This window comes from Teleopsis dalmanni, chromosome 2 (genome assembly GCF_002237135.1).
Source record: "Teleopsis dalmanni isolate 2A chromosome 2, ASM223713v2, whole genome shotgun sequence".
Classification (NCBI taxonomy): Eukaryota; Metazoa; Arthropoda; class Insecta; order Diptera; family Diopsidae; genus Teleopsis; species Teleopsis dalmanni.
Genome location: NC_051847.1, coordinates 199,586,437 through 199,607,574, shown reverse-complemented (window position 1 = coordinate 199,607,574; position 21,138 = coordinate 199,586,437). Strand labels below are relative to the sequence as shown.

General features: G+C 30.7%; 1 protein-coding gene across 1 annotated transcript in view; it reads left to right on the top strand.

Annotated features, from left to right (window-relative positions):
* The window catches only part of LOC119676537, a 69,191-nt gene extending 54,360 nt beyond the window's left edge, over window positions 1-14,831 (top strand). Inside the window, exon 3 of the mRNA XM_038087778.1 lies at window positions 14,731-14,831. Coding sequence (XP_037943706.1) covers window positions 14,731-14,831 — 101 coding nt within the window. The remainder of the gene's footprint in view (window positions 1-14,730) is intronic.
* The last annotated feature ends 6,307 nt before the right edge of the window (window positions 14,832-21,138 follow it).

Below are 21,138 nucleotides of genomic sequence, written 5' to 3'. Positions count from 1 at the left end.
GATAGTCAAAATTATTCTTTTGAAAGATTTCAACGGGGTGCTATATGCAGATTTCAACGGGACAATTTTTATTATCGGATTTTTATTTGACCAATAAAGTCGTCTTGATTTTCTTTATTACCTCTTCTGGGCTGTTAAAACGTATTTTCCAAGAATGTTTCCTAAGACATTTGAACTGCAAAAAATAACAGGAAACCAAATTGAGCGAGCTCGGTGACTGTTTCATGGTTTACTACTATTCTTGATTAAAACTTTAGGACCTTTTTTCTCGAAACATTCATTATTATTGATTTTGCCATTATAAAATAATTGTTTATCTTTACCTATTCTAAAATTACCTTTAAATTGAAGTAAATTAAAGGAAAAATTTAAAAAATGCATAAGCAAATGTGTTGTTCCATTTCGAGCTGATGCACTAGAATTTTTTTTCCATTACTTTTTGCATCCAAATGGCTTCTCTTCAGCATTCAGCTATGCTGCCTTTTTGAAGCTCTTAACCAAGCCATTGTCTTTGTATGCAAACAAAGTTGGAGATAAACTTTTGTTCTGTTGAACTTTGTACTTTTTGCATTTCAAATTTTGAACAGAGAAAGAAAATCATACAATACAATTCAAATGCGAAAGGAAATGAAAAGAAATTTTACTCTTTTAAAAATAATCGACTCAAGAACGAAACTAAAGCGTTTTTATTGTCTTAAAACCTGCAATCCAAAAAATGGCGGAGAAAAAAAATATGACAAAAGAAAGTGTATGGCATATGCAAAATTAATTTAAGAAAAAAGATTGTAAAAGGAATTATAAATTATCAACGAAAAAACACAAAGAAAGTGTGAGAATGACTTGACATTTGCATCATCCAAGCAAAAATATAAAAAAATGAAAGGAGTGCGAATCCTCTTATGCAACCCCGATAGCGGATAAAGGAGGAAGAAACCGCGGAATTTAAATTGAAATTAAATAGTGAATTTATGCAGTGCACGTAGGCTTCGATGCATCAATTTATGCAATTTCTGCAATTGCAGGCGATACACTCACCAACACGGACTTATGTCCATGGAAACTGCAAAGAATCCTTTTTGCAATTTTTACTTTTCCATTTAAGCAGCACTTTTTGGAAAGCAAAGGAATTCTTCAAGCCACAGAGTCCAGAAGTCAAACGAAGATATGCGGCATCGAATTTTACTGGACAAGAAACGCGAAAAACGCAGAAGTAAGCAAACTGCTTAAGATATAAGGTAAGGAAGATTACGGAAAGAAAGGATTTCGCACCTTTTTCAATTATTTTTTTATTTTTTTGTTGAATTTATTTTATTCTTCCTCTCACACTGAACGAATACATAAGATAAGATAGTTTTTCTTATAGTTTTTGTGTTTGCAATGCAACGCGAATTTTAAACGCTTAGAGTTCATAATTTTTTAATATTGGCGAAAAGTTAACACAAATTGTGAGTGAAAAACTAAAAAGTTTATGAAATGTATTTATATTCTTAAATATTAAACTTATCTTCTACTCCGAAATAAGTGATTGTTGAAATGAAGTTTTTAAACAAAATTGTAAGGAAGCTTTCATAGCCTTAAGTTCAGTAACTCAAAATATTCCAAAATAGCCTAGTATATGACATATCTTTCCTAGTCTTGAACTCCTATGTTCCATGAAATACCTTCTTAGGTGTTCCCTCCGTGTATGCATCAGAGCTGGAAACTGCCTTGGCACATGGTATGCGGTTTTTCTCTCTTCTCTACAATATCTGCAGTCTGAGTTGGATTGAATTCCTAACTTTGTTAAGTAATTATTGAATCTACAGTGACCGGTTAGTAAAGCCTTAATAATTCTTAGGTTATTCTTTAATTGTTCTATGCAATCATTAAATCCTTTTAGGTCCCTAAAAGTATTTAGAATTGTGATACCCTTTCCTCTGCGCTAGAGTTCCTTTGTCTAGACCACAGAAAGGTTCTGGGCCTATCATTATTGAAGCCACACCTCTTCTGGCGAATTTATCTACCATTTCATTGCCTTGGATGCCAGCATGCCTCAGAATCCATATGAAGTGCTCCTGATTGTATCAGCTAAGCTTGTTGAGCTTGATAATGCCCTGCCATACCAGTTTGAATGTCCAGGTAGGATATGAATGCCATTATTACTGCTTTTAGTTGGTTAGAGTACTTTATTTAATATTCTTTATAGAGCAAAAATAATATAAATTGTTTCGTATGAAATGTTTAAAATCAGTACCCTTGTTACTTATATCGCGTTTCATTTTTGAGATGAATTAGTATCTGAAAGTATTCTTTAACTGATAAAGTAGTTATATTTTATAACACCACCTTATAAGCCTACTTTCTAACATTATCCAGTAAGACACAGACTTGATTTCAAAGTCTCTCTTAGTTGACACCTTTATCAAATTTATATATCTAAATCCCGAAGCGCATCAATAAAAAAAAAGGCATGAAAGTAAGCGAATGTTTATATATTAAATAAAAGATGATTTAAGTAACCCTAGTCTGATAATCTGTAGCAATTTAGATATTTAACACATTGGAGTCTATCGATTTCGATTCCTATCATTATAACAAAATAAGTGGCTGTGCTTATATAGTGACTTACTACGTAACAGAGCTTTATTTCCTTATATAAGATGTACGATGTCCACTTAAGTATTTCTTTCGTTTTTGCTTCAGACTCTCAGGTTGTGATTTGAGATTTCATCATTTTCCCTAAAAAATCTAAAGATTCCTATTGGGTAAGAATTCAGTTTTGTGAGATGATAACCTACAGGGCACACTTAGAACTCCTATTACGATTATAGAGCCGTTCTTGTTCAGTTCCGTAGAATTCTTAAATCGTCTTAAGTGTAATCTTCCTACAAGCGACCTCCATTTTGTAAGGATTTTCGCGAATCTTGACCTCCACTAACATTTTAATAACTTCATTTATTTTAAACGTTTTGTGATCTATTCAGTCACTAAGAAGATTTCATTTAAAGCTAAAAATTATAAAAAAAAAGTGCTCATTTAAATTATATTAAAATCAACGCATAACAAAATTCAAATTTCATTTAAATTTATTTTAAAAATTCGCAAAATTATATTTTTCTTTAATTTGGTCACGTTGAGAAGGACACGTGAAACTTGCGAAAAACCAATTTGCCACTGCAGCGAATTAAATGAATGTCGCATACCGCGAAACCAATTAAATGACACAAACTTCGTCGCCTGTCGCCTCATAGCACCCCATCCATCGGCGAACAAAGCAGACTGTAACAAGGTGACATTCTTGCCTGCCGGACATAGTTTGACATAACAAAAAACTACCGAAAAAAGAGAACACATAAACGCTGTAACACTGAACTGTAACAAACATGAGCTTACAACGTGAATGACATGCAGACACGACATCATCAACATACAAAGTTTGTAAGAAAACATAAAATGTGAAAAGCAAAAAAGCGAAAAAACGCGTACACACGTTCAAACACTTTTTCGCTGTATTTAAGTTACACGTACAGCAGTGGCGGAGGTTATGGAAGCAGCGAATGGTTCAAGCTCGCATGTAAGTGTGCCGGTGCGCACTTGTTTGATGTTACTTAAAACATAATTGGCACGGTAATTATGTTGACATAACACATGCGCAGGATACTGAGAGCAGGCGAGAAACGAGAAACGGGAAACGGGAAGCGAGAGGCGATAGACAAGCAAAACGTACTGAATATTTACACAAGTGTGCTGAAATTTATTTAAACTTTCTGATGATTTTCATAATATGAAAATAAAATTAAAAATTTAAGTATTTTATATTAGCGGTCCTACGAGCACAAATCATGTAATTAGGCATGCAACTCAATTTGCGTGTCTTGTCTGTCCTGGTTGTCTATCCTGGTTGTCTGTGCTGCAACTTTTCAGTTGCTCTGCTCTTAATGGCACATCATCAACAGCCACATTTATACATACGCATACACATATACATATTTTGGTATATATAGGATGAACTTGTGCTCTGTTTTCCTTGCACTTTTACTATTTGCTTAAGCAACATATTTAGATGCAAGTCCTTTCTTGAATCCTTCCTTTAGTTTTTTCTTTAGTCCTTTTTTAGTCATTTTAAACATTCAACAGTTTAAATATGATTCAAACTTTGTTATGGTAGTGAAGATAGTGAAGTATGTTATCTTCTATTGTCTATATTGTAGCCTGTTTTATAGTAATAGCCTGTTCGATACAACTTATGTTATGATTCTTATAATTCTGTAGCATTAAAATCAGTTCCCCTATATATTCTTTTATTAATGCCGCATTAATAATATCTCCAGGCTTAACTGAAAATAATCTCTAACAACGTCTCTATTCTCGAAAATCACAAATAATAGTCCATAGTCAATAATAGTCCATAAGATATTACACTTCCAATTAGCATCTTTGGCAATTAAGCACTATAGTCAAATATTGGAAAGTAACCCTGGGTATCATGCACATTTCATGTATAGGAACGGCACATAAAAATAAAGAATATAAATTGCAAATCAAACTAAAAATCTTAAGTAAATAATAAAAAGATATTCATTTTTCAAATTAACAGTAAGTCTACAATACTTACTAAAAGCCGTCTAGATGTATAATAATAAACTTTAGATTTTTATCAAGAGAATGTAGCCAGAAAGATTTTCTATAAAATGGTTTCACGCTTTATAGTAGCCTTTCCTAAAAAAAAATAACTTTTCCTGTGACCTTGTCTTCACTGTAATAAAAAATCTCATCTCTTATTTGGAAAAAACATCGTAAATGGGTAATCAAATAAATTCCATATTCAACTTGTAAATTAATAAAGAAGCCAACAACATATCCACAAAAAAGTCCTACTCTTATAATAACCATCCTAGATGTCTAGAAAGACACAGTGACCTTAATCATCAGTTGTCCTTACTGAAGTAGCAAAACTGTACGGAAGTCGTAAAAAAAGACTTCGTCCATACACAAATGATCCCGTTTTATTATCAACTGATTCGTTATAAGACTAAAGCATCTTTCCCTTGCTGCTGGTAGTACAGAGGTCTGGCCTACTTTAAGAAAATATTTCTAATGAATTTTAAAATTTGTAATATAGTTGCACTTCAGAAAAATAAAAGCCAGTTCTTATTGGTGTAAAGGATTTATTCATGATTCATTTTTCAAATCCTTGTTTTAATTCTTTAACATCTTCGACAGTCTGATTAAAATGGAATAGTTCGGCTTTTGACTTTGTGTCCTATGTCTCAAAACTCGTTCATAAAGGTATTCAGTTATTTGTTGCTTTCTCAAAAGAGCAATTAAAATGAAAGAAAAACAATAAAAAGAGATTATTAGAAGACTAAGTGCTAAGATTTTGATTTGTAAGTCTTCCATTTTAAGGCAGTAGAAAACTAATCACCTTAGACAAAAGTTACTTAAGAAGCCAACCAAAACACATTAAACCTTTTCAACTATTATCATGAATTGAGTAATATTCACGAAAATATTATGTGTCATTGATTTCAATTATTCGTTGTGGTACATAGACTATTCACTATTGTTAAATTAACTATTTATAGATGTCACTAGATTAGCATAGTAGATGTCACTAGATGAAACTAATAAAAAGTGATAACTACCAGTATATAACTTCCCTAATTTGTTATATCATATTTTTATCTGATTTGTTATATCATATTTTTATCTGATGGACTTTTCCTATATTCTGATAACTTAATATTGAATAAATGACAATGCAAAGTATACATCAATTAATTCATACAATAATTGTACGCAATAATTTTCATTATATTATGGAATATAATTTTTTATGATAACTTGCATTATGAGCCTTAATTTGCATTTGAAATTACATATATACTAACTCTTTCAAATTTCAATACATGTATAGTTATATATATATATATATATTCTCACACTGAATCCACACCAAGAAACAGGCGAAACCACATTTAAATTCAAATCAAACAAAACGAGTTAATTAATTGCAATGCCAGTGGAAAAAGTCTTCCAACAATTATGAGAACAAAGTTTGAAAATCAGCATTGAACGAAAGCAATTATACCCTACACGCATCACAAACTGATATACTAAGTGATACTGAAAGAAAGTGGCTAGGGATAACGTCAGAATATATATAAGTACACATGTCTTTGCAAATGAAGTATCTATTATATACATCACCACATGGGGTCCTTGTTGTGTATATAAGTAGACATACATACATGGTTACTCATATACGAAACCAATTTCTAGTTGCACTCTACATAAACCGTATATGTAACACACATAGTGACATGTGGGTAGCCAGAGAACTGTCATAGGCGTAGATATGCTAATATAACTATACCTTTGCTATTGATGTATCTATTATATTGAACCAAGAGCGATATTACTCCATTAGCTCTACATTGTTTATACAAATGAATATGCATATATGGTTACTTATATGTTTGTACAATCGTATACACACTCATATAAATTAACATTGACAATCTAAAATAAAGTTGAATTCGAAATTTCATTACTCAAATAACACACCTGCTTTACATTATAAAATTAGATTTAAGCCTTGTTTTCACTATGTCATTTTAAATGACAATTATAATTGACTGGTGTGTCAAATAGGTTTTCATTACATGACAAAAATGCTAATAATGACATATGACTACCGGTTTTTATTATACTGACAATATTTGATATTTAAAATGACTTAGTGGAAAGGAGGCAATAGGCCCAGATCCATGGGACTATTGGCTATTATCTGGAAATAACTATCTGGAAATAATAACTCTACATTTCTATAATATAAGCTGGTTAGCTTTAAAGCACAGTCGTGTTACATATAACACTATATTCTTGGACTTTCCATGAAGCTTTCAGAAAAACTAATAATGCCAATCAGTATTATAGCTAAAATAGTGTAAAGAAAAGTATAGAAAGTTATAAGTAAAACTTAGCGTTAAAAGTTGCAAATGAAAACCGTTCGCTACTTTCTAAAGAAAAATATTTTACACAATTTCTTTCTACTTTCAACTTTTCCTTCAATTTCTTTTACTTGATTTTGTTTAAAAATTATAATTAATATCGAGATAATTGTTGAAATTTGCTCAAATTGTGAAAATTACAAAATTGTGAAAATTATGAAAATTTGAAAAAGTGAAACTGCGAAGCATTATGAAAATTGTGGAAATTTGCGCAAACTGCATTGTGCCAAAAGTTAAAAGGCCTCAATTAAAAAAGTAACTATCGGAGTAGTTAAAGCAAGAATCGCGGGCGTAAATGCGTTCCTGGCCGGTTCAATGGCGTTGCCAGCCTTCACCAACAAACACAATCGGCGAGCGTCAGTCAAAATGCTCAAAGTCCAAAACTTTTATAATTAAAATTCCGAGCTTATGAAAAAGTTTTTTTTCTTTTCGGTGAAAATTTAATTAATTCTGTGCTGTCTTAATTTGATTTTTCATTCAGTTTCTTTTTTTCTTGTCTCTTTTTTATTAATTTCCATTCTTTATTTTAGGTTTGTGTCATTTTAGAATTTTACGTGAATATGAATTTGAAATTTTTACATATTGGCAGCACTTGATCTCTGTACGCCTGCATGGCAGTATCGCATGGAGACCAGAACACTTTACATTTTGTATCTATTGGAATTAGAAAAGTTATGAAACTGCGGTTATAAATGTATTCCCATTATTTTAGCCAAGCTTAAAAATATAACATAATTTTTCATTTAAAAAAAAAAAGTCATTACCCAAGCCACAAGAACGTTTTACTGATTGGAATGAAAACAATTGTGAAGGAACTCATACAAACATAAAAATTAAATGCAATATCACAGGATCGTAATTTTAGTCGCTGCAAATAAAAACTTGTATACCAAAAACAAAGCAAAATTTTTATCATTTTTTTTTTTTTTTGAAGCTTGTTATGTTTTGTTTTGAGCCGCCTCACGTGCCCAAGGTTTGGTTTTGTTCAATGAAGATGAGTGCAGAAGAGACCCCCCCCCCTCCCTTTTCGTTTGTGTTATAGTGCTGTCGTTAAGAATCCTCTCCGGTAAGGGTCAAAGAGTCGGCATTACCTTCTGCAACCATCTATCTTCGAATAGCTTTGTACATGCGAGAGTTCAACCGCCGATGCAGACACACTTACAGCATCACTCTCATAGCAGCATTGGAGCCATCTCACCACCCACCAACACCAGGCACTCTGTGGGAATCGAACCCACACTCCTCGCGCGACAGTGAACTGCTACTTGCACTGTGCCATGGGAGGGCCATCAATCGTGCATGTTATTTCTGTATTTAAATTAAGTAGAAGGAAGTTTTGCAAAAAAAAGTGCTACTAACAAGTACTTTAATTCAATAGTAAGCTTGGTGGTAGAGTTACCGTCTCTCAATAACTTATTAAAATAAACATATTATATATAGTCACAAGTTTTGATATCTAATCACAACAGGGTAGTATAATGTTAAGAAGTCTTTTTTACGTTTTACAAAATCCTATTCATTTATATATTATATTTCAATAAACAAATATATAGTCTACATTCTACATTATATGTGTGAAGAATATATTTCATACCTTCCTGGCAACTCTTCAAAATTTAAGTATTATTTTTAAGATGTTGCATGATGTTCATTATTCATATAAAATAAAAAAATTATTTAAATTCATATATAAAACTAAGAAAAAAATATTCTGTGTATGTTAATATTATGTTCTATTTTTTATAATATAATAAAAAATTATTATAAAAATCCATCGGCGACGAATTGAACTCGGACCCTTTGTGTCGTAGGTCAATGGTCTATCCAGTGCGCCGTCGTAAGAGCAAAAACCGCAACAGTTTTTTCTTAAAAATTAAATGTGATAAAAAAGTGCTACATTAAACCACTTTTTTTGTTGTCTTGTTTTATTTTTTAAGTTGTGAATAAATTATTATTACAAATTTCATATATATCAATATATTTTATACATATTTATGTGAATAATTTCTAACATACAGTAAATGTTATCTTAATGCCTATTAATAAATTCCATATGCTTATATGCTTAATTGCAATGGTATGGTTTTATCTTGATATTTAAGTATGAAAACACTGGTAAAGGTCTTTATATAAACAGTTAATCAAGCGATTTCAGTTCTAGTCCATTAATAAGGTATTAAAATAGTTTGTTATAAGGAGTAAGAAATAAGGTTCATTACTTGCCTCATTGAGTTATTAAATCCTTTGAGAGAATTGTACATAGACGAATATTCTTAATTCCATGTTGTGACAATGGTGTATTCTATTTAGTTTTAATAAATTAATATTTTAACTTAAAATAATTGTTACCAACCTTCCTTAGTCCTTGCAAAATGAAATGATATGCATTTTGTGATTCTTTTTTTATAGCTCCATTTGAGTTTCATTTGTTATTTCTTGTCTGAAGCATTCATTTGATAAGCTTAAGACTTGCTCATTCATAGTGTAGACTATTTAATAACCATTGTATAATATTAACACTATTAATAATTACTACAAAAATATAGATATTGTTGTGGGTACATTTCGTACGGGACTTTTTCCAATGTTGTGAAGATAGTCCCACTTGGCGCCTGTCAATAATAAAAACAATTGTCATATTTAAGCTTGTGAATATTCACAAATAACTGTGTAAATGTCACTAAATTGTCTGGAGTCCTGATAGTCCTTATTATATTCAAAATTATAAAACCGCTAATCATGTGACTAGCATTTTTATTTAACTTGAAAGTGAAGTAGTTTTTAATAGGATGATACGAAATATCAAACACAATTCCTTTTTTATGTCTGTTATAATTTCTTTATGACTAGTAAGATAGAAACTCCACGGACTTGTAATATGAACTTTTGCTAATGTAAGTTTACTACAAAGATAATGCAATAACTTACCAAGTTTGTGACTGGTTTAGGTGGTGCTTCATCTGCATCGCCTGGAAAGTAGGCCGATGCGATCACGATCTCTCGTGTTCCGCACTCCGTCGGGACCTCAAAAATGGCCGACACCAAGTCCCTCTGGATGAAATCTGGAATTGGAATACAGTTAACATTTTTGTTTACTAGTATAGCAGTTCTAGCCGACTCTATGTCACGTTTATATATCAACTTACTTGATTGAAATTGAAGGCCTTTTATATGCCCACCGACTGTCCATGGCTCCTGGATAAGCGCTATGGACACTCCTTTTGTGGCGAGCATCGGCCGATGCACAAGGTAGCCGATGCTCTTTTCGCGTGGTGCAGGTTCGCCTGTAACACCCCTATGGTGCTCATTTTGGTTGAGTTTTATTAAGAGAGCGTTCGACTTCCTTCTGAAGTCGTGCTCTTCGTGGCCCTCTTTCCTTCTGGCGCTCTTTTAGAGTTGTTGACGCTCCACCCACAGGTGGCCGCATCGAAAGCCTTTTGCAATACATTAGCTATGCAACTACTCGTTTAGGATAGGTAAGGCAATATGTAGTGGAAGAACGAACAAATCCTTCACAATTAGCTAAGAAAGTCTTTTTAATTCCATATTCCTTACACGAGTGGGTAGAAAATTGGTCATATTGGAATGACTAGATGCATTGATAAAAGCAAATATCTAACCAATGCTAATACTGTAAATATAGTCGAGTGTATTAAAGAATGAAGACCACAATAGCTTGAACCTGCTTCTAGACACTGTTCGTCTAAGTGTCATACGATTTTAACTATATATTAGTAAAGGCTCTATCTGATAAATATAGCAAGTATCTGCGCAAAACTAATACTGTATATATCGTCGAGTGTATTAAAGAATGGAGACCGCAATAGCTTGAACCTGCTTCTAGACACTATTCGTCTAAGTGTCCTAAGATTTTAACTATATATTAGTAAAGGCTCTATTTTATAAATAAACTTAATTATTTATGGATTATCTCAACAAAAATGCTTGTTTTTTAAAAGTCCTTTTTACGTTCGAGAACTTCTCATCTTTTAACACCAAATAATAGAAACTATTTAACTATAAATAGTAAGTAAGTAATTAATCAACATAAAATGTTTTCTTTATTTAAAAAAATAAATTTACTATACAATTTATTTGCTCAAAGATATAAAGTAAGAGTACATCATATATGTTTATTCCTTAGGCAACCAGAAGCATCGCGCCAAATGCTCCTGGCTAAAAATCTCCCTAGAAACATATTGCGAAAATGAAGGAACATTAAAAGGGCTGATAAGAAAATTTACATAATTCCTTGTTATGCTATCGGCCAATTTCATTTTGGCGCTGGTTTGCAAACACCAAACTCGCCATTTATTCGTCCCCAATCCTGTGCGGGTATATCCTAGTAGTTGGTAAACATTTCTTTTGATAGAATTTTTCAACATTTTTGTTTTTTATTTTCACTTAAATGCTTAAAATAAGCTAATGGTTTTTCAAATTAAGTACATGCCCTTTTTTGTGCAAGGATATAAAACATTATATATAAAAAATAAAAAATTTGAAGGCAAGCATGAGATATAGGAGTTAGTTGCCTTTCAATTTGCTTGTTATTGTTTTTCTTGCATAATTTTATGGGTGTTTCCTTTGCTGTAAGTCCTTAAGACCTTTTTATAATTTAACCACAAATCGATTTGATGTTGCGTTGTTTTTAAATGTCATCAAACGTCACACAATTTAAAATTAAATATGCGATAACATAAGGACGCACGCCCATTTTGCCATATGTTCCTGGCAGTACATGCCAATAAATTGATACTTCCACAAAATGAAAACAGGAAAAACTTTCCTGAATTTTGCTGAATCCTGCTCCTTCCTTATTCCTAATTTTAAAGCTTATTTGCTGCCATTTTTTCTCACTTACAGATTTGCATAATTCATGCTGATTGAACTGCTGTTATACATATTGACTGACTCGATGGTACAGAGCACAGTGTACAGTGTACCATAGCATTCGCTTTGGGCCTTATTGGCTGCTATATTGGGTATATAGGTTAAATTTTGCTATTTGGCAAGCCGGATTTAACCAAAATAGGATTTGACTAAAAATCAAATTTAAAACTTTTTATTTTTAGCTACAGTTTTAGCAAGAAAAATAAAGTCATTACCAGAAAATACAAAGCAAAAGTTAAACTTTTTATAAAGAAAAAATTGCAGATTTAATTTAAAATTCAATAAAAGTTTAAGAAAAATAATGTTTAGGGATAGAGAAAGAAAAAATATGATTGAATAAAAATATTAAATTTTTTTCTTTTTCTTAATAAGAGTATTTTAAAAATATTTAAATGTTAATAAAAAATGATTTCAAGACAAAATGGCCAAATCGTTTCTAAAATTTGTTGAATTTATGTCCAATATATTCTTGCCGGAAACAAATATTGTAAGTCCTTTACTTTACGATTACAGGATGTTGTTTGTGGCAAAGAAAAGAGTTGAAGACAAGGCGCCATTTTGTTATCGTATAACTAACATTTCCTTCAAAAATTTTGCAAGTACATAAATTTATGTATTTGATTATGTAGATTTCTAGAACACAACTAAACAGACTCTAGTATATTTGAATGGTTGTTAACAACTGTAAAAATTTTATTTTTATGGCTTGTTTATTTTCCATACTCAAAAGATGAAAATCTTGCTTAAGATTTATATTCTAAGTAGTAAATTCACACGATTTTAAAAATATATAAAATGTTTTTGTATTTTTTTTTCTTGCAAATAACATTTATAAAACAAAATAAAATAATAATAGAAAAAATTAAAATAAAATCTCTAAAATTTCAACATTAATTACAAAGTAAAGATTGTATAAGTTGTTTAATAATAATAATAAAATAATAATAGGGAAAATGTTGTTAACATATTATTTAAACATTATGTTAATTGTTCTGATATGATTAACATACTAAGTAACGTCACTTGTTAAATATAACAGCCAACTGTGTGGGAAGTTATGTTACTATTCGCAATCAGCTGAAGTGCTGCTGTTGTTAGTTAGGTTAAAAGCAGAAATGATTTGTAATATTTGTCTGTTTTAACTGAAGCTTGTTTTTTTTAGTAGTAAATGAAATTACTATTCTCTGAATAAGTGTATATTCCGATTCGAAGTACAATAAATCGTATTAAAAAAACCATCACGTCTTATTTAAACTGTGCTTATAAGTTTTTTAATTCAGATTATAATTATTCTGAATTCGGAATCAGAATAATATAATTATTGTGAGAACAAATTAACTGTGTTCTGCTTAAATTGAACTTTTACCATTTAATATAATAAATCGTTGAAACAAATCCATCTAGTTTTTCTCAAACTCTTCTAACAGATCAATGTACTAGACTAAACCAAAGTCTGCAAATATTGGATACAGTGCGCGGAACACTTTCTAATTAAACTTAATGCAATTATATTCAGAAATTTCATTCATTTACTTCGATGATCATCCATTAATTTAGTACTATATAGTACTATATAACATGGAGCTTCAATCAATTTCACTCAATTCTGACTAAATTTAATGCAATTATATTCAGAAATTTCATTCATTTACTTCGATGATCATCCATTAATTTAGTATGACATTCGTTAAATTCAGACAGACTCAGTTTTAGTAATACATACTAGTACTATATAACGTGGAGCTACAATCAATTACACTCAATTCTGACTAAATTTAAAGCGATGAAATATTTTGATTATACAAAAATTTTATTTACATACGAAATATATATATTTCTCTCTAACTTATCATGTAACTGAAATAAATATAATATCTTATTTTACAAGATTTTTCATACTGAAAAATAAAGTGATCTAAATAAAGAGTGTAGTATTTTGAAGACCTTAATTAAATTTAAATATAGAATCACATCATACTACATCAATTAGTTCATAGCTTTCATAGTGAGTAATTTTCAACCGAACTTCTAATAAATTACTTTATATTGTTGTAAAAAATTTTTATTGAATTCTGATAAAATAAGTTATTTTCAATACATATAACTAAGAGAAAAATATAATATATATACAAAATTTATTTATTTAAAATAAGACTTCATTTTATTTGCCTTTTACGTTAAAAGCTTTGGTCGTCCAAAGAATCTCAGAAGCAATCGAAATGCCCTAAGGTGAGCCTGTCATAATTTTTGCCTTTTCTGGTAATAAATTTCGTTCACTGAGATAAGAGTACTCAGAATAGTAGTCAAAAAAATTGACAACAATTTTGCAACATATCAAAACTTTGACAAAATCATTGATTAAGAGTTTGTGCAGCAGCAAAACGTTTCATTTTTCAAAGATAAAAATATAAAAAATTTTGTATCTCCCAAGGGATACGATGAAATGACAATAAAATTTAACAAAACACTAACAACAAATAAAGAATGTCTCAAAATGTGGATGTTTGCAAAGTAAGGACAACATTATGAGCAACATTTTCTTTGGTACTTAGACACTCATTGCCATTAAATGAAAATGCATTTTCCAAAGCAACTTATAGGGATAATAAATAAAAAAAATAATAAATAAAAATAAAAAATACAAAAAAGGAGTGTTACACTAAGGAAGGTGCCAAAGTGAAACGACTTTAGATAGAGTCAAACAAAAAAGTGCTGTTATAACGCTCAACACAAAGGACTTTCTCTATATCAAAGCACATATGCAAAAATTGACTCCGCGTATCTAAGAGTTTGTGTGGGTTTCGATAAACTTTGATGACTAAAATTGATTACATTTTTTCTTTTTCAGGGATGGCTCAAGCCAATTTGCCTGGCTTAGTTAGTGTTGATTCCTTGGTAAATGATATTTGCACAGTTCCAAGTGGCAGATGGATGCTATTGAATAAGTAGTAATTTGTGGCCTGAAGGCACTTTAAAATGTAAGCAAGATTATATTTATTGCAATATTGGTTTCATTTTAAAGTGCACTGCTTGAGGCTATTAACTTATGTACTCTTATGAGTTTGATTAAATTTTATGGTTAAAGCTATACTGCTGTCATTCTAACATGCCTTCAGGATATTGTATAAAGGCTTGATGAGTTTTTCTCTTATCTGTTTTGTTAGATTAACTTAAAATACGATAGATACAATTTTCTTTTTTTTTAAATTACGTCTTGTTTGAGTTTTTCACAAATTTAAATTTAAGTCAATTCATCTTTAAAGCTTTTTATTTTTTAATAGAATTTTACTTTAAGATAAATCATTAGTTTGGCTGTTCTTTTTTATCGACCCATTGATTTTGCGCAAAGGTATTAGTTTCAGTTACAGTTTTCAGTTTTATTTTTCAGTTTTTAATTACAATTGGTACCAAGTAACTTAGTGTTGCCGCCAGTTCCACTGTCAAGGATATGCAGACACGGCAACACTCTGCGTAAAGATGATTTCTGAAGGCTCTACGATGTTAAAAAAATGACAAAATCTGCATAAAGTTAAAAATCAAAGGCGTTAAACAGTATAACAAGGATAAAACTTCTAAAGCATTTTTAACAATTGATGGCCATTTGAATCCAGCACTTACTTACTTACTTACTTACTTACTTACTTACTTACTTACTTACTTACTTGCTTACTTACTTACTTACTTACTTACTTACTTACTAACTTACTTACTTACTTACTTACTTACTTACTTACTTACTTACTTACTTACTTACTTACTTACTTACTTATTTATTTACTTACTTATATTAGTTACTTACTTACTTACTTACTTATTTACTTACTTACTTACTTACTTACTTACTTACTTACTTACTTACTTACTTACTTACTTATTTACTTACTTACTTACTTACTTACTTATTTACTTACTTATTCTTTACTTACTTACTTACTTACTTACTTACTTTACATTTACTTACTTACTTACTTACTTACTTACTTACTTACTTACTTACTTACTTACTTACTTACTTACTTACTTACTTACTTACTTACTTACTTACTTACTTACTTACTTACTTATCTGTTATCGCGCTACGGTCGATTGTGCTCCCTCAACTTGATCACCTCATGGAAGACATGGTCTACCTCTAAGTCTTCTACATCCAACTGCTGCGTTAATTATGTTTTGTGCTGAAACATCGTCATACATTCTCATGACATGACCCAGCCAGCGAAGCCTCTAAATAGTCTAAAATTAAACTTTATTGTCACTGACAAATGTGCAGTAATTTAAAGCATTTCGCTAAAAGTGGCAAACGAACTTAACCAGTATATCTAAGTCTCAATTACAAAAAAATATAATTGGTTGAAGTGACTTAATTGAAGGATAGCATAAAACAAGACAGCATAGATTAAAGGCCGTACGATCATCATATTCATTGAAACTTCAGGGAATAGCAAGTCAACCAGTTGGTAATTAAAGCAATTTTTCATTCCAGAATTTTCTTTAATGATGAAGTTTACTTATGCTTACTAAAGTGGCACTATTTTGTAGTGCATAGTGTAATGATAGTAGAATTGAAGCCAACAGGATCATCGGTGCTGAATAAATAAATGCAAATAATATATCGAAAATTTGTACAAAGAAAATATTTCTTTATTGTGATAGTAAAACGTTGTTCTCTAATAAATATAAACAGACTTGTAAGAGTATTTACTTGTAAGCGTTTCAAAATCATATACATTATTTTTCTAAGCATATCAAGTACTTTTTAGTATCAAGTATATTCACTCAATGACCTTAAACAATCTTATAAACTTAAGTGAGTCACACAATTATTCCTTTGGTATTTAGAAAATATTTTTTTTCTAAATATAAAAATCCACCCAGACATATTTCAAGTGCATTTCCTTCAATTTAATTTTGGAAAAGTTCAATTACTATTTTTTTCGTAAATTTTATTAAATATTTCAAAAGAGGAATTTTTTCATTTCTTTCAGAGTGGCTGATTCAACAGAAATTCTCTCAAAAGAAATACACAAATGCAATTTATATGAAATAAATCTATTTAGAAATATATACAATATATATATAATATAACAAAGTATATAATAACAAATACTGTCGCTATTCAAAGCGGAAACGTAAGTACCCCTTAACTGCAACTGGAAAATCAGTAAGGCACTTGAGAGTCAGTGTAGAGCACACTGCCGGACTTTATTTAGAGCATATCAACTTGACAATATTCACTTTGTAACGACTTACATTTAAATGTACAACTGCTGTTTTCATTTTACAAAAAATTTACTATTTTGTTGCACAATTTTACTTTGAAGAGGACTTCACCTTTACAACAAAGTTAGCAACTTCTTAAGCGCATGCAAATCAACATGCATGTCGGCATACCGAAATGCTTGAAGTCATACAGAGCAAGGATATGTCCAGAAGTTCACATGCAAATATGTTTAGTAAAACCAAAAATAAATGTACATTATGCTAAGAAGGGAGTAGGAGGACGGGGAGGAGGAAGAGTTTGAGGTGTAGCATGTAGCTGAGAATATGGTGGAGGAGTATTTGTGGAGTTGAGGGCAGAGCAGATACAAGAAAGTGTGGATTCGGAGGAACATATAGAAGCAGTTGAAGACTAAGAGTGAAAGATGAAGTAGTGAGAGATTGACTAGAAAGTCTAGAAAGTCAAAAATTTATTTTTATTAATAATTGATATTTGCAAAATGTTTAGTATAATTTTTTTTTTACTACGATTTTTCACCACATAAAAAACTAATTTGTCAACAGATGTTTGTCAAAAAAGGGCAGGGTCAACTTTAATCTAAAAAAGGTGATTTGTAATATTGATATAATTTCTAAAACGTAAAGTGAGGTAAGTAATTGAAAATGTCATAAATGCAAAAATTAATTTTAAAACAAAATTTAATATCAAACTGTAAAATTTTCAAATAAATTCATACGTTTAAATTAATAAAAAGTAGTAAACTTTTGAAATTTAGAATCCTGTCGGTAAATTTTCGAATTGTGACAAAATTTTTTTCCTTAACGAAAGAAAGTATTTCATATTAATTTCACAAAGCACGTTTCACATAAAATTAACAAAACTTTTGCATGCAAAACTTTTGGTTTGGTGCATAAAATTTATTAAAATGTTCACTGTGCGAGGACCCCAAAGTAAAAAGTGCTCTTCACGTATGCCACTTTTGCCAATAAATTTAAAAATCAGCTCGAAAACTGACGTTCGAAGTCACATGCGTCATAAGCGTCATTGCATGCAATTCAAGGAGCTGTGGGTGTGCTGTTGGTAAAAAGTTTTGAACATACCTTCCGTGTAAAAAAGAAATGCCTTCTTCTGTTAGTCGTTCTGGTTGTGTCCAGTTTTGCATAAAAAGTTTTTTTTCCCCCTCCTTAACTAAAACGAAAAATATTTTTCATAAGGACATTGTAATGATGAGGAGTACTTGAAACCATTTTCTAAATTTTTGACTTCTGGTGACTTGATGCAGTTTTCCATTTTTTGTTTAAGTTCTTTGTCAGCTTTATTATGATTTTTGTTTTTTTACTTTCTGTTAAGTTTGGTGATTCAAAGTTTTGTGAAGTTGTGCCAAGCGTACTTTATTTATGGTTCATTTGGAGGAGTAGGACTTAAAGTGTTTAAATTAATTTTGCATACTTTTAGGCAGCAATGAAGAAAAAAAAAATTTATTGAAAGTAGAGAATCGACTATAAATTTTTTATATATAAATATCATTTTTTGAAGAATGAAACTAACGCTTATCGTGTAGCATATCTCTAATAACAGTGCCAATTATTACATGAAAAAAGTTATAAATTAATATCCTGGAAAAAGTCACAAAAAAGTGTATCCTGTACACATCGTTTATTCCATGTTCGAACTTTTTCACTCCTCGCCATCGGTACATGTTCACATGTGCACTCTTGTGTTCATTAGTTGCTTGTAAAACAATTTTCATTGTTTTGCTGCTGTTGCACTTTGTTTGCATTTTCTACTAAATTACATCAGTGCCCACAATTTAAGCTGATTTGCTCTAATAACACACACATTAGAACGTACGAAACAACACACACACACACACAGTGAACACCCACATCCTCTGTTGTATTTTCTTTGAGCGTGTGATACGTTTACAATCAGATGCACTCACACACACACACAGTCACATATGCATATTTAACTAGCATTTTGTTTGTTAGCTCATTTGGCATCCTTTTGTTGTCCTTCTCCACTTGTCGTTTCAGTTGTTGCAGCCGCTGTTGTTGTAAGTGCAACTGTGATTGCCTTTGTCATTGCAACTTGTTGTTGTTGTGTTTTCCGTACCTAATGATGCGTTGTTGCCTCTGCTTAAAAATTTAACTACATGCACTTCGTCCTTCTCATGTAATTTTCACAAGTGTTCAACCAAAGTTAGCGAACATTAATTTTAGTCTTTTCCTGTGGAAAAAAAAACAAAATATCAGCAGACAAAGCATGTAAATTATATCTTATAATGTAAAGGATATTTGTGTTAAAATTTGTCGAAAATAAATTAAAGCTGCTTAATTACCAATGAATATGTTGCATACATAATATGAGTTATTCTAATACAGAATTCCCACTATCTTTTGTTAGATAAAGAATATCCCTCTAAGTGGGAAATTTTTTTAGTGGGAAAAATTCATCTAATATTTTTTTTAGAGTTCAGAAAAACCACTTGAGTTCGATATGTAGAAAGCACTGGAGTCTACTGTGTGATTCAATGAAATACTTGGGCCTGACTTGCGACAAAAAGATGATTTGAAAAAACCACATCTAAACTAAAACTCAGTTTTAGACTCTCTTTAAGAACTAAGCCGAAGATATATATTACTCTTCAAACTGCAATTCATTATCTCTTCAAGTAAGGCAGTTTAATGTACCACTGAAGTACTTCAAATAGCTCTAACGAACTCTAAGTTCTTAAACGCGCAAACTCTTTTCAATAGCAGAAAGCTAAACCAAAGAAATGTAATGATTATTTAAGTACTATTTAATCCACTTTTCGCGAACTTCGAAAGCCTTACACTAGATATTCAAAATTCCGAATATTTATAGATATTTATTTATAGATAGAATATTTATATGGTCTTTTATGGTATTTTGTTAATAAAAACTTTCATAGTAATAGTAACAAAACTCCAGATAAATATGCGAACAAAAAAGTCAAGTACGGCTTTGGATCAGTTGGTTAAGGTTTGGCAGGACCCGAGTTCGATTCCTGGTACTTGCAGTCTCAAAAAATAATAATTTACGAATAATTAAATACAAGAATTATATCCAAGTCCACTGATGATGGGTATTTGGCAATACTCGAAACAACTGTATGGTCAACCAAAAATTCAATTAATTAAAATAATATAAAAAAATAAATTTTTGTTGTTGTATTTCACTACTGTTCGAAAAAACCTCTTTATGGTCTTTTATTAATTTTAAAAGAACTAAAGCGAGGAAAGGGAAATATTCATATAGATCCTTCTAATATAACCTCTAACGTCTCTTCAAAATAAAAAAGCGAGATTGGAAATATAAAGTTCTTATTCAAACGCAAGTTGTTGTTGTCCTTAATAAGACAGTTTAATCCACTCAGAAAGAACTGCAAGAATTTCAAAACATCATCTTAAGCAAAGTATTCAAAATTTCTTAGTTTATCATAAACTTTCCATCAAAATTAAGTACTTAAAGGTTGGGTTATCTAAGTTTTTTTAAATAACAGCTTAGGAAACTCTAGTAAAATTTTAACTAATCTTCACCTTCTCTTAATAAAAATGAAGCGACGAAAAGAATAGACATCTGTTCATTGAAAGTAAGTAAGACATCTGTTCATTGAAAGTAAGTAAAATTGAGAACACCTCTGTTATTCAGTAAAATTCCAACACTTCTTAAACTCCGTTTGGAGAAATTCAAGCAACGGAGGGAAGATTTTCATAGAGATCTTCCTACCCACGGTTGCCACTTGAAAATTTTTTCCTGTACCAAATTTGGTTTAAAAAGGTACCATTTCTGTAAAAAAAGGTCCAAAATTTTTCTATTGTCTTTTTATAAGAATAATACAATTACAATTTATATAAAATGTATAAAAAGTATAAAACAATACAAGTTATATTGTATATTGCAACAATAAAGTTGGGTCGCCGAAAATGTACCATTTTTTGAACATGAGTACTAGAGTACCAAACGGAAAAAAAAGTACCAATTTTGGTACTAAAGTACTATAAGTGGCAACCG